At 36.1% G+C, this 15,943-nt stretch overlaps 1 protein-coding gene across 2 annotated transcripts in view; it reads left to right on the top strand.

Annotated features, from left to right (window-relative positions):
• The window catches only part of HGF (hepatocyte growth factor), a 63,960-nt gene that overhangs the window by 32,826 nt on the left and 15,191 nt on the right, over positions 1 to 15,943 (top strand). For both annotated transcript variants that reach the window (XM_072401742.1, XM_072401741.1), the window contains exons 7-9: positions 654 to 772; positions 4,469 to 4,634; positions 12,423 to 12,550. In XM_072401742.1, coding sequence (XP_072257843.1) covers positions 654 to 772; positions 4,469 to 4,634; positions 12,423 to 12,550 — 413 coding nt within the window. The remainder of the gene's footprint in view (positions 1 to 653; positions 773 to 4,468; positions 4,635 to 12,422; positions 12,551 to 15,943) is intronic.

The raw sequence follows: 15,943 nt of genomic DNA, 5'->3' as shown, positions 1-15,943 counted from the left end.
CTTGCTAATGATGACGGGGAAGGGGGTGGCTAGTTCAAAAGGAAAATACAAAATTTTGTTTTTTGTCAAATATGTATGCAACATGATATTTAGAAACTAAAAAAAAAATCAGACAACCTTGGGATGTTGAAATGTGATTAAAAAAAAGTGATTCAGTTTGTTATCCACCATTCACTTTTGCAGTTACAGGAATATTTGGATTGAATATAATTAGTAACATATTCATTTTTCAGTGAATACATATGTGTAACCTTCTATTATTAAACTCAGAGTTTACCATAAACTTGTTTTCTCTTATTGTGTTTCATAATTTGTAGTTCTGTACTTTAAGCTGATATGAGGTCTAGTTGGCTTCTGATTCTTTAATTTTTGATTGCCATGCTTTTAACAAGAAACAAGATTTTAGAAAAGAATGAATAACCTTAGCTCTTTAAATGCTCATGAAACAAGCAGAACATCACAAACCTCATTACCAGTTGAAAGGATGGGGTTTCCTCCTGTTATCATCAGCTTCCCTAATGAGTAGGAATACCATGCTGTGCTCATGAAATCCACACCTAATTGGGTGCTTTAAAAATGAAAGGTGATCTGGGTCTGTCAGTCTGCTTGGATGACACATGATGTTTTCTTTTTTCTCTTACTGCATTTTCCAGATATCCTAACAAGGGACTAAATGATAATTACTGCCGCAACCCTGATGGCAAGGCTAGACCATGGTGTCACACACTTGACCCTCTTACCCCCTGGGAGTTCTGTGCAATTAAGCCCTGTGGTGAGTGGTAACCAAATATATGCCTTCTATGTTCACTTTATCTTTATTAGCATGCCAAACTGCAAATAAATTAAATGCTGAAAACATTTGCTTTGACTATTACATTTCAAGCATGCCAACTAATTAATTTTCTAGTTAAACACTTCTATAATTCTGCTATGTATAATAGCTGTCAAGTACAACATGTACAACAAAGTGATTGTTTGGTGTTTGTCCACACAAAACGTATCTGTTTAGAAAATGTATCTGTTTAGAGTGGGTGCCAAAGGTTTCAATCATCTTCCAGCTTTTCAGGATGTTTGGAATCTCAGCCCTGTTCCCCATTCATGCAGCATCCAGGCCATATAATTACCAGGGCAGTCTTTTGAATAAGGCAATTTCTATTTTTTATGGATAATCATTTTGGAAGATAAGTAACCACTGTGGTCTAAGTGATAGGCAGGGTCCCAGTGGGTTTTAAAACTTTTAATTCTGCACCATTGTCCATGCTCAATGGAGGTAACAGTTCTCTAGCTCTAGGTCTTCTAGAGTTTAATGTATACACAACATCCAGCCTTTAGGATGATATTCTTCTTCAGCTGTAGCCAACAACATGCATGTTTGGGTCCATTGAGCATGCACGTTTTTTTCTGTATGGGTTCTGCTGGGCTAGCTGTGAAATAATGATCACCACCCTGGCCCCTGCCCTAACCGAACTATTTAATCTCTCCCTTTCTACTGGTAAATACCCCTCAGCTTTTAAACATGCCATAATTCTCCCTATCCTAAAGAAACCCTCACTGGACCCCTCCCTACCCTCCAACTACCGCCCTATCTCCCTTCTCCCATATATTTCCAAACTCCTTGAACGCCTTGTCTACAAAAGACTCACCCATTACCTGAACACCAACTCTCTCCTTGACCCCCTCCAGTCTGGTTTTAGAGCTGCCCACTCCACTGAAACAGCCCTTACTAAAGTGGCCAATGACCTCATCAGAGCTAAGTCTCAAGGCAACTTTTCCCTGCTCCTTCTCCTTGATCTTTCCTCTGCTTTTGACACTGTTGATCATCCCCTTCTAATACAAATCATGCGCTCCATTGGTATCTGTGACACTGCTCTCTCTTGGTTTGCTTCCTATCTGTCTGACCGCTCCTTTCAAGTTTCTTTCAATGGTAACTCCTCCTCACCCACTCTCCTCCCTGTTGGTGTCCCCCAAGGGTCAGTCCTTGGACCGGTCCTCTTTTCTCTGTATACCTCCTCTCTCGGTAGTCTCATATCCTCCTTTGGCATACAGTACCATCTGTATGCTGATGACACCCAAATTTATCTGTCCACCCCTGACCTGTCTCCCTCAGTCCTGGATAAGGTCTCATGCTGCCTGTCGGCCATCTCATCATGGATGTCTGACCGATTCCTGAAACTCAACCTGGATAAAACAGAACTCATCATCATCCCCCCCTCAAATTCCAAATCCCCCCCTGACATATATCTAACTGTTAACAACACTGTTATTCGGCCCTCCCCTCAGGCACGTTGTCTTGGTGTCACCTTTGACTCGGCCCTCTCATTCACCCCCCATATTCAGAACATTTCCAGGTCCTGTCACTTTCACCTACGCAACATCTCCAAAATCCGCCCCTACCTGTCCCCTGAGACCACCAAACTCCTTGTACATGCTCTTATCATTTCTCGTCTGGACTACTGTAACATCCTTCTCGCTAGTATTCCACTAACCCGACTCTCCCCTCTACAATCTATTATGAATGCTGCAGCCAGACTCATCCATCCTTCGCTCCGCTCCTCTTCCGCTACATCTCTTTGTAGTTCTCTCCATTGGCTTCCTTTTCACCTTAGAATCAAATTTAAGCTCCTGTGCTTTGCCTTCAAATCCCTACACAGTTATTGTCCCACTTACATCTCTGACATGGTTAAAAAATACTCCCCTTGCCGCTCTCTCCGCTCCTCCAATGACCTACTAATGACTTCCTCACTCATAACCTCATCACACGCACGGATACAAGACTTTTCTAGAGCTGCTCCAACTCTCTGGAATGGTCTTCCTCGTCCTATTCGGCTTGCTCCTACTTTCTGCTCATTTAAAAGAGCACTCAAAACCCATTTTTTCAAACTTGCCTACCCGGCTTCTTCTGTCATTTGAAACCATCACTACTTCCCACACTACATATCTCACATCCTTTGTGTGTGAAATTCCCCCACCTACTAGATTGTAAGCTCTTCGGGGCAGGGTCCTCTCCTCCTGTATCACTGTCTGTATTAGTCTGTCATTTGCAATCCCTATTTAATGTACAGCGCTGCGTAATATGTTGGCGCTATATAAATCCTGTTTTTTAATAATAATAATAATAATAATAATAATAATAATTAAACAAGTGTTATAGTATTTGCATATAAGTAGGGATTTCTGTTGTTGCCCATAGATTTATAATCGCTTTAACTGGTCAACATTGGCTGGACTGATTTGATATCTATGGTCAGCCTCCCTTTAAATGTGGTATTGCATGCCTTTTTTTGTTTAGGATATTATGCTGTAATTTTTATTAAATTTAATATTGTATGTCGGGGATAAAAAAAATGAAATCTACAAAAACGTGCAGACTATTCAACTAACTGCAAGAGGTGGCAGTTGATGGCACCAAAGTGTATAGCCATTGTGCTTAAGGAATTTTGGCATAACCTAGAAAAAATTATTTCATTTTTCACAAGCAAGACCATTGTTGTCTAAGAAAAAATAAGCAATTAACATTGATATTTAATATTCAAAAAAAAATATATGTTCAATAAGTGATCATGTAAAATTATACGTAAACCTCCAGACGTGAAGGTATACTGTGCCACATAGCATAGTCATGTTATTGTCTTGAATATTTACAATGACGTATTATAATCAACTGTTTATGTTGGTAACCCAAACAAATTATATAATAAGTGCTGTGTAAAGTAATCATACATTGTTTTATGTGATTTGGTATATGTGTCATAGAAAGAAGGTCTGTCAGTGCTAGTTAGATGCACATGCATGCTCCAGAAGTACCTAAACAATATGCAACATGAAAAGCTGACTCACAAACAATTGGTAGTATCTAGGGGAAATAATGACTTTGCCTCTTAAGGGTCCAAAAAACCAGTCTAGACATGCAGATTATTCAGATTTGTTCATTATCAAAGCAGACAAATTAAACTGCAGTCTAGGTTTGATATAATACAATTCCATGTACTAAGCCAACTTTTTTTTTTTTTTGTAATCTACATTTTTAGGCCTTTACATATCACAATGAAACTTCATGCACTATTTAGAAAATGATGTTTGGCTTATCTGTGGCTATACACTTATGTGTTGTAAAATACAAGGATCTGGCATCTCGAGGAATGAGAATGCCAAACAAAATTCTTTAATACATCAGAACATAACATTGATTACAGTGAGAGCTTGTGCTCCAGATGTTTTTAACTTGGACAGGGAAACAGCTGTCCATTATTTAAGTGGCACCATGACTTTATTTTCATTTGCTGAAAAATACATAGGACCTATATGTAACCTAGGCATACAACAGTTGCTGATGCAGATTTTGCCACCTCTGAGGTCGAAGGATATTAATAATCCTGCTGCTGTATTCTCCCATTACAAAACATGAAGGAGAGGCATGTCTCTTACTCTTTACTGAAGTAATTAATCTTTCTATTACTGATGTCTTTAGCACACAGCATTGTCAACAACACTGATATTACAACAGACTGCATTAAGGGCCAAGGAGAAGGATATCGTGGAACTGTCACAACTACATACAATAGAATCCAGTGTCAGAGGTGGGATTCCCAGTTTCCACACCAGCATAATTTCACTCCAGAAAACTACAAGTGCAAGTAAGAAAACTATTTATGTCATTACTAAGTGTAGTATGTCATTTTGTATTTTCTATGCAGTTTTCAGTCTCAACATTATTGGGCAAAAAATAATTTCAACAGTTATCTGTAGTCATAATAGGAATCTAATAATCTTTGCAATGTTTGGGTATTAGGCAGAACCCCAGACATACAATTAAATATGAAATGAATCGCTATTTGTTTTACTTGCTACAGGATTTGTATGTCTGTCTATACGTGAAGGTTTACCACTACCATCATTCTGGAATCCTAGGGATTTGCAAAGATCGTAAAATGTGGAATTTGGAGTAAAAATTTAGCAGATTCACCACCAGGAATAAATCAGATTTGGTCATCCCTACTGTTCATCCACTTCTAAGATTTAAACTGGCCTCCCACATAGCGTAGCAAGGGGAATTACATCAGTTTCTCTGTAAAAGTTATTGGCTATAGATGACATACAGTGGCATCCTCTCTCCATTCCCTGTCTCCTCTCTGGATAGTAAAAGAATAGCAAAAGTCTAATGATGTCTTCCACCTACTACGTACACATCTGCATATATCAATTTGACAGGCTCCTTCTTCTTCCCTTTTATTTCCCAGTATTAGAAAAATTGTATTAGTCCTTGGAATACAATTCCTGCACAGTAGTGCAAATGCTGTTCAGAACACATGGAACTGCTTGTCACCATCACACATAACCCAACATATCATGCACTGTGGTAATGCATGCTTTACTGCACCTTTTTGATAAGTCTATTTGATAAAGGTATATGGCATATTCTTGTTCCCATTATTATTCCTATTCTTATTACACAGTTTTTATTTAGCGACAACATATTACTCAGCGCTGTACAAAGTCTATTGTCATGTCAATAGATGCCCCTCAATGGGGCTCACAACCTAATGTCCCTATCTCAGTCATATGTTAATGTCTGGTGTGTATGTTAATCTTTAATGCAGTCTAAGATCAATTTTGGGGGGAAGCCAATTAACCCAACTGCATGTTTTTGGAATGTGGGAGGGATGATCCAGAGTACCTGGAGGAAACCCACTTAAAGATGGGGAGAACCCGAACACTCCATGCAGATAGTGTCCTGGCTGAGATTCGAACCCAGGACCTAGCACAGCAAAAGGCCAGAGTGCTAACCACTGAGCCACCGTGCTGCCCATTACACTCATTCATACATTTTCCCAATGCATGCTAATGTATCTCCTCTACAACAAATCATTGTAAGTAGCACCCCAAAATATTGTACAGTAAAACACAACATATTGCAGAGCTTTTCTACTCACATGCCTTCATGTATGCTTTTATCCATAATGAATGGGTTGGTTTATTAGGTGCAAGAGTGTCTAGGAGTGATTTAACGCACAAAGCATGGAACCACACATAAGATATTTGCATGCACGTCTGGATCTCTAATGTGTTGCTTAAAGCCTAAATTCTCATTGAACTCTTGCTATATTCATTATGGTACACTCTTACCTTTTTGTACCCAACAGTGATGACAGGTCCAAGAACTTGTCACCGGTGAATCCCCTGAAGTATTGATGACATAATGAAGTATTTCTTCTCTGCCAAAAACCTCTACCTCCTGGTGACTTTTAGTTTTTTGGGTTTAGATCTGATTTATCCTCTAAGGAGGTTTGGTTATTTTACCTGGAAGCAAACTCTCTATTTATCACTGTCTCAATCACATCTCTCAGTGTCTCAGGGTAACACTTTACAGGGTTTTTTGGCCTTCAGCAAACTGTAAAGTTTGAAATTTATGTTACTGGGAATCTACTTGCAATCAAATTTTGGAAATGCGTTTTATTTATTTCTTGTTTTTTTATGTCAGTTAGATTTGTGTTACAAGAATAATGACCGTCTCCAATTGCTTAACTATATAGTACATTAAAAGGCAGCTGGATTCTACTCTAATGTAGCTAAAAATTAGAAAAAAATCTTTACTAGTTTTGTACTTCTTTTTTCATTTATTCTTTACAGAGCCAACCAAACAATATTTAGTGGATCGCGATAGATGTTTCTATACAATGATTCCCTATGCTTTCTTCATAGTGTTCTATTTATAGTTTGGGCTTTACTAACCAGTAATTTAGTATAGAAAAGCAATTACTTACTCTGGGCAATTACTGCCAATAAGTAAGAAAAAATGAACTGCTTATATGTCTCTGGATGATACATTTTATTGTGTATGGCTTTGTATAGCTGTGTTATGAAATGGATCAGTTGTTATTTTAACTAAATAATGTTTGTGGATTTATTGCCAGTAGATCACAGAGATTATGCATTTCAAATGAAACATTTTGCTACATAGAATATTTATTTCTGTCTAGGGCAAATGCAGTGAACCAGATAAAATATGTTGGGCACCAGATGTTCTTGCTTAATGTGCACCGATATGTGCATTTATAGTTCATCCTTCTGTGCCCTAGTGCTTTGCCTGGTGCATATTGTATGAATAGGGATGCACAGTTTATATTAATATGGGAATACAATACCAAAAGTGAAGGTATTTTCTGCATCCAAACTGCACTGACTACTAAAGGTCCAAAGCTTCTGTTTGCTTCAAATCTGAAATATATTTTCATAGAAGTCTATGGGAACGCAAAAAGCACTTTAAAGCAAGTCAAAAGCAGGTCAGATGGTGTCTAAATGTAGTGCAAATGTACCTGTTAATAAAACATATTCACACAAGCTCATAAGCAGCTTTTATGCAGCTTTTATTTTACAATAAAAATTATCAAATGAAATGATATTTGCTAGGAATTACACCTGAAGGTCTATTTATAGGTTTATTTTCTGGTGGAAAATCTTCTACATCCAGGTGGTTTTATTGGCAGTAATGAATTCTCCACCAGAGATTGTTTCAGCGAATGTCAGATTTAGTGCTTTACAAATAGATCTCCTAATGAATTTTGCTGTCCTTTTAGTGAAAATATTTTTTATTATCTGGTAGTCAATGTAGTTTCCTAACCGTTATGGTCAGTTTGGAAGGTCTCCTTTTACAATGGAGAAAGCAAGAAAGTACCATCTTCCTGGCATTGATAAACAGAAGGAAGGGTTTAATTTGCATTATTCATCCTTGAGAATAATGTGTGGATTGGATCCTTTTGTAATTTAATCTCAGGGTACATCCAATGTATACAATGAATATTGGTATGAAAATGAGAATTTGTTATTTCTGGGATTTTTCTTAAAAAATCTTTTAAAGTTCAGCTGTTAGGGTAGAAACTGCATGCACTATAACTAAAGACTCCAAACACTTCTCTAGCAGGCTTTTCAATGTTATTATAGGGGCCATATGTATAAAGAATGATAATTATATAGCCACTTTGGTGTCCTTTAAAGGTCCCTGCCTTCTTTATCCTCTCTGATTGTCACAATATGTTGGTGGCAAATGGCACTAAAATGCCAATGATAATAAGAAAATGTCACAGCCAACAAATAACTGGTGTTCATCCATAAAAGTGGCAAGCTCCAGTACAGCTAGGCAACTCGTTTTTTGTGCCTCAAAAATTAAAATTGCATGAGAAATTCACTTTTTTCATCATTTTTTCAGTTGACCCTCTTCTTCATATTTAGTGTGTATAGTTGTTTATGTGTGTGCAAGTGTATATATATTTTAGAGGCAGCAATGAAAGAAAAAGTTAATTTTACACACATTTAATGCAGAGTGGCTGATCCACAAACAAACCATTTTCTTCTGGGTGGGATACTTAAAGTTTTTTGGGCAATTGACTGCACACACATAGCTTTTGCACCCACATGTGAAAGAGAGGAAGTGTTTTGCGATATACTTAGTTTCATTTAATAAATGTGTAAGTAGTTTGTGATGCCAACATGTGCGTTTTCAGCATTAACTAAGGCTTACTGGCAGCAGCTATGATGCCTCTATTCTGGATATGCTTGGACTGGCCTTCAAAGTTCCTCAAAGAGCAGATGCAAGCAAAATGGCTTGCTGATAAATGTGGGTACTTTATGTACCCTATGCATTTTTAATTTTGTTCTCCATCTTTATTCAATCTAGCAAATTTATGATGTAGTTCCCACTGTTTTCTATTTGACAGTCCCTCCTTACAAATGTTGGCACATTACAAACAATCCAATTGTTTCAGTTGGCTGTGATTACATATGTTGTGTGGTAATCCAACAAAATTCTTCAGAAACAGAAATAGTTTCATAACTCTTCTCTAAGCTATTGGAACGAGCTGTGTGGCAGTGGCATAACAAAGTCCCACATAGACATAGCCACAGGGACCCAATATCCCTCAATGAAACACTGCTGTTTTCCTCTACCAGGCAAAAACTTGTTTTCTGGCTGCTGTTAACACTTTTTGCACCACTCCTACTGCGGCCCCTACAGCTCCCACTCCTGAACAACCAGGAACCACAGATGAGTTTTTATCAGAAAAAGCTGCAGTAGGCCCAGTAACACCATCAGAACATCTGTGAGCTATTTTCATATTCCCAGTGTGACATGTAGAGATAAGATAAGTTATAGGAGATAAGATCACTAAAACTTAATCTAGGTGTTCACAGTTCACTGGCAAATTTATTTTTAATTGCTTTTACAATGCTCAGAAAGTTACAATTGCCACAATGGCACACAGAGTGAATCTTGTTTCCCTAGTGAATCATTCATAAACAGACACATTAAAATAAGATTTATTAACACCCATTATGGTTTTATTAAATAAGCTATAGTTACTGTGATCATTATGCACTGGCCAGTCTAACATTTATTGCACAATATTAAATAATACTCTGTGTGGAACAAAACCACATATTTAGTACATGCTAATTTTATTGCTAGAAGTAAAATTAGGAAAATGTGTGTAATGTTTTTCATTTTACCTTCCAAATGGTTTCCAAGGCCCAATTATTTTTGTTCTTTTATCTGTGTGTTTTCTAACATGCCTGCGACTTGCTGTAGTCTTGAGGTTAGAACTCCAGCCAAATAGGTAATATAATTTAGGTGCACTTTCAAACAATATGCATTTACCAATTTTGACCCTTATGTACAGCACCTTGGGTATATAACTGGAAAGTTTTATTTAAAAATGTCATCAGCATTTATACAAAAATATATATACAAAATACAAAACAATAATTTTTACCATATAAAGGCAGTATCATTTAAAGAAAGAAATAAAAAACTATATGAAAATAGTTTCTTGCCAGATCATCATCTCTATGGTAATAGTGTGCCTCCTAGCACATACTGCATATGTACGGTAGGTATGAGCTAAACCTTTAATAGTACATAATCCCTTCTTTGATTCCATCCTTCTGTTCCTGTGGAAGACAATCTAACTCCAGAGTCTCTACAATAAAACAACTATGAGGCTGTTTACAGAATTGAATTAGATCTGCCATTGAAGTACCAATGAAGATGTCTGAACCATACAATAGAAAAAAAGTTATCCTGATAACTTAAGTATATAATTAGATAACTATCCTCTGGTAGAATTTACTTCTATGACCTGTTATATGTGAGAACATGTATGACTTGTGAGAAGATGTGCTGTTCCTGTCTGAATAGACAATTGGAACAAATAGTAGAGATTGCAGGTATCAGACATTGGACACCCACCACTTATAGACATTCAGTTACAGACAGTTAATGGTCTTTTGACAGCAGTTCATAGATGTGTTATAAATGTTTCTGCACGAAGAACAAAATGTATTGTGAAAAAAACCATATTTGGCTATAGTTACTAAAACAATTGAATCCTAATAATTCATGTAATATTTTTTACAGACAATCCACAGTGAAGCAAAAACATGCTGACATTCTACAAAGAACACCCACAGTTTCAATCTCTGTAAATGTTAATTAACATTCAGCTTCTGTGATTTTGGAGAAAAGTCTTTGCACAAATGTTGTTGTATCTGAGCAATAGAGACTGACCAAAATGCCAACCCTATAGCTCCTATTTAAGAAAAGAATTGACATAACATATTTTTTAATTTAATTAATGTCCCACTAAACACATATATATTACTATGCTTTGCAATTTTACATTTAATGTGCAATGTTGTACATGTTTATTTCTATATAACTTTTATAAATTTAAATATTTTCTAAATAATTGTATGATAGGCACACTGGGCGCGCTAGATATTAAAGCTCAACTCTAGCAATGTAGGTTACTGGGATATGCTGGGTTATCCCACAAATGAATGGGGGTTTCATCATTCCAGCCTGGCTTAGCAAGATTGCCAAAAAACCAACACCATGAAGAATACCGCATGAAGAGTGAGAGAAAAAAAACTGACTGGACTCCTATAATTTCCCTATTTTAGCAAACACAAAAGAAGTTTTGAGTTTAGTTACAACTGAGGGCTCGATTACATCAAAGTGCTGCTCTCATCATTTAGGTGGCCAGAGCTTGTCTCTGGGGCCAGCTGGGCTTGGGGCATTACTTTCAGGGTGTTCTAGCTAAGGCTAATGCATGCCTGATAACTAACTTTCCCTTAAGATTTACTTGCTTTTATGTTTAGCATATAATGCTTTTCAGACTTTGCTTTATTAATCTCCATAAGTATTTATGATAGTTTAGTCATTTTACTATGGTTTATTCAATTGTCATGGTGGAAATCAGCAATTATTCTTCCCATCTTAATCATAATTTCAGATTTAAACCAGTTGTTACAAAATTTGTAATTCTAAAATGATGAATAGGAACTGCCATACAGACATAATTATGTTTTATCTCATATATTGCTAATCTCTGCATCAGTTGTAGAATATTGTACATTTCTGGTTTTGGCTAAGCAGATTTGAATACATAATATGCACCTAATTGCAACATAAACTGTAGCTTGCAAAAAGTATGTGCCTTTGGAACAAAGAATCATTTACTCATACGTTACATGTAATACTATTCCCAATGATTTTGATTTGCTCCTTTATATCAGTTGTATTCTTAGTTATCACATTCATAACAATATTTTTAATACAATCCATGTGTGCTTTAAAGAACAATTTAAGGCAATAGTTTGAATTAACCAACAAGTTACCATTGCTACCCACTACTATTCAAAAAAATCACCTCTGCTGAAATCAAATAATCCATCAAGTTAACTTTTGATATGAGTGATAGGTATTGTACCAGTGCCAGATTTTAGAGGGTTCTTGTGCATGTGTGGTGGAAAAGTCTAGGCAAAGCAACTTCCTTTTTTACGAGCTCTCAGGTTTATTTGTTACTGGTCAGATTGAAATTCCAAAACTAACTTAAAGCTGATTTATGGCTACTGGGACCCCAAGTAAAAGAGAGTGGATATTCATACACTTATCCTGTATTACAGGAAAACAAACTTGTTGCTAAATTACAAGCAACAGCGGAAACGGTCTGGGTATGTCTAAATATAAATATTTCATTTCACTGCTTAATATTTCATTTTAGGTATCAAGTACCTTGTGAACCAGCCTTTCATTTTCTCTAGATGAACCCCTAAAAGAATTTACAGGTTTTAGGTAGAAATGAATCCATCACTCAAATATGTTTTAATTATACTTTTGATTTACAATATCACTGTGCATCCAGTGATTCTACAGTCTGGGGCACCCCGCATGCAATTCCTAAATACTACCTGATAATGCAAAATTTAATGTAGATGCCTCAGTACTGACCTCTAAAGTAACATTCACCATTCTAAGCCATAAAATTACAGCTTTACTGATGTTTTTCATGTCAATAGTAAAGTTTTATATGTTAATTGATTCATTTATCATACCAAAATTCTGAGTATGTTTATCTTTTAACTTTCTTCAGGGACTTAACAGAAAATTATTGTAGAAATCCTGACGGTTCTGAGTCTCCATGGTGTTTCACAACAGATCCGAACATACGAATCGGGCACTGTTCTCAGATACCAAAATGTGATGCTTCCCCTCATCAAGGTAACTTATTATATTGTAACTTTTTAATATGTTTTACTTTTATATAGCCATTTTTTTGGTGTATATGAGTACTTTATTTATGCTACTCCTATACCTTACATATTGTAAGCATAGACATGGTAAGATATAAGTTTTAATTGCTTGGTGCTTAACACTTTCAGTTGTGTTTTTATATATGTGAGCGATAATAAAAAATTTGTTAACGAGGATTAAATTACCTACTTCTAGATGTACCTAGAATAAGCACTAGCTTGCAGTCCCTTTCCGTACTTGCTTCCTCCTAATCATTCCAAATACCTAATTTCCATAATGAATGTATAGCTGGCTATTAGGAATTTGCATAAGGCAGGAAGGGGTGGGCAAGTTATAACACTACCAAAAAGTGTTGAATTTTGGTCCACGTAAAATGGCCATTCATGTGTAGCAGTGTTAATGTGACCTGCTGCAGGTCCATGCAGGTACATCTAGGTGCCTGCAATTTATGTCTGTTAGAAGCTTTTCTTCCCTAGTGACTCACTATAAGTAGAAGGAGAGACTCCTTACACAACCTACTTTACTAAGAAATAATTACGCAGACTAGGAATTTGCCTAAAACTGTATGTAGTAAATATTGTTGATTATGTAAGTGGAACAACAGGTTCAAAAAGTATCTTTTCATTACCAAAACAAATGAGATTAAATGGCATTGCTTTCATAAGAGTGTATGATATGCATATATCTTATAAAGTGAGATTTTAAAAAGATGAAACAAACAGAAAAAGTTCTCTTTGGTAAAGATCACAATGACTAATCTTAGCTTGAGGCCTGAAAGTGATTAGTGTGAGAGAGGTCATGGTATAAGTAGCAAGCATGAGTTATTTATGTGGCTATGATGTGTCTGATAATGTGAAGTCATTTACAGTCTAAACACACAATGAAGAGAAGCCATAAAAATACATATCATCTGGGGCTCCTACAGATCTGCAGGTACAATGACCAGTGTGATGGTAAAGAATGTTGTGCAAAGATTCTATAAATAATGTATGAGAAAGCTACTTCTACAGATAATCCTAAAGAAAATATATAGTAGGCTTTCTGCCCACAGGTACCCAGACAATCAATTATTTCAATCAAGCTGAGATAATATAATTAAACATATAACTATATAAATACATCCATATATATATTTTTGTTCAATATTTATTAGATGTATGTACTTGGGCATTTGTTTTTGCAGCTGAGCTCTGTTTGTAAGATGATTTGAATGAATACCATATTTACTTGTTTTTGGTTTGCTTTGTGTTTACACAAATACAACAAATCCTATATCCGCATATTCTGCATCCAAACTGCTTTTCTTAAACTTAGTTTTACATTGTTGAAGATGTTGGAGTTGAGTTGGATTATTCCTCAGTTAACATGGAAAGCCATTCCTCAGTTAACATGGAAAGCCAGGTTAACTACTAAAAACACACCCGCAGTAAGTGTCATTTTATCCACACAACAACTTATTTTGGCCAGAGATGAAGCCTCCTGGTTTAGCATTATTACTCACTGGGTCAGTTTCATTGCTTCTTGGGTCAACTCTCTGTTTATTTATCCCATGTAAAAAAACAGTATTATGTTTTTGGTCCCATGTAAAAAACCAAAAATGGCCTAGGGAGACCTTCTGTCTGGAAAGGCCAGTGATTTCTTGTGCTTTTATATATCATTCCAGGAAGAGTCATCGTGTATAGTTTTTTTACCTACTGTTGCTGTTTGGATTCATGATGATTTTGTAATTTCCCACACTGAGCTTAGTTCTAATAAAACAGAACAAACCTGTTGTTGGAGCTAACCATAGTTAGCTCAATCTAGGTACACTATCCAGATTTAAAGACTGATACTGACTGATACTGGAATTTATTTTATTGTAAATATCAGCTATTCCACAGATGGACATTTGCCAAAGGCCCACAAACTGAACAGAGGCAGATTAGAGCAACGCTAGCTTAAACACACACTTGAAATACCACAATATTTACTATTTGAATTGACATTCCACTAGTGTTTGCTTTTAAGATTACCTTGCTATAAGCAAAGGCAATGGCAAATAAATACACCAAGAGAAAACAGGCAAAATAAGTTTTAGAGCATGAACATATAATCACTAGATGGTCATAGATTATTATTAATTGTGCTATCCTAAAAATTATTTAGCACATTTAAAAGCAGTTCCTTGTGTTTCAGAAAAGCAAGATGAAATAACATGTCCTTCAGTACAGGTTTAACAAAAGTGTTTTTAAAGTGAATGTGAGGATTTCACTGTTGATAGACAAGTCACAACATGGAAACATAGCTCAGTGTAGTAGAATGAAAGGAAGAGGTGACGAAATATTGATCAATGGAGCCAAAGTTCAAAATTAATGACCAGAGAGGGGAAAGTGTCAGAGAGGGATGGACATTCAACTAATTTTACACCTAAATGTTTTCAATGGTCAATAGGCAGATTGATGACAGCAGAGGTGCAACAATGGACATTTTTTCTGTAAAATAAGGTGAAAATATAATTTAATCCAAGTCTACAGATCAGTTAGGAATACTGTCTTTGGTATGTACAAGCCTGTAATATTGCACTATATCCGACATCTAGGTATCCCAATAAAGGGATGCCAAACCTTGGAGTGCCTTGGAGTACCTTGGAGATGATATTTACCTAACAGAAGAATTTCTAAGAAATAGATTTACATCATTGTGTGATATGGTAATAAAGCTGAATTTCGGGCAGATGTAAAATAACCACATTATTGAGGATCTATTGGGTAACTGAATTTGACATGGTATCAAATGAGGTCATTGGTGCCTTGCTTTTACTTTGACTGTCCAGTCGTATTCTGGGGTTGGACAAGAGCTGCAAGTATTACTTCTCTGAAGAAGATACAAATTGGGTCTACTGTGATGTCTGAAAAGGATGAATAGACATACAAACTCTTTGTACATATACTGTATGTATTTCATTGTGTATTTAGCTGTTTGCGTGGAGTTGAGATACATAGATAGGTAGATGAATAGGGTTAAACAGTTGTGTGTTCCTATATTTTGTAGTATTGCAAAGCACTAAAGAAGTTTGCCAAGAATACCACTGCACTTTATTCACATGTTAAAAGAATAAAAGAATCAATGCTGAAAAAAATATATGGCACACATATTGCAGCTGGGATTCTTTTAAGGAAAAAAAATTAAATCCACTTGTGTATTTATTCAGCTTTTTGGTCTTTTTTTCCTAATCGAAGATGTGTTTGGTTTAAGTTGTAAAGCTTTTCTTTTCTTCTATTATGTAAAGCAAAAAAAAAAAAACCCACTGGAGCAGCTGCTGCTCACATTCTCTGTTGTTTGCCTTTGGATGACTTGTTTTGTCAGCCTGCTTTCTTCTGC

Source organism: Pyxicephalus adspersus, chromosome 2 (assembly GCF_032062135.1).
Source record: "Pyxicephalus adspersus chromosome 2, UCB_Pads_2.0, whole genome shotgun sequence".
Classification (NCBI taxonomy): Eukaryota; Metazoa; Chordata; class Amphibia; order Anura; family Pyxicephalidae; genus Pyxicephalus; species Pyxicephalus adspersus.
This window is presented reverse-complemented; position numbering and strand designations above follow the sequence as displayed.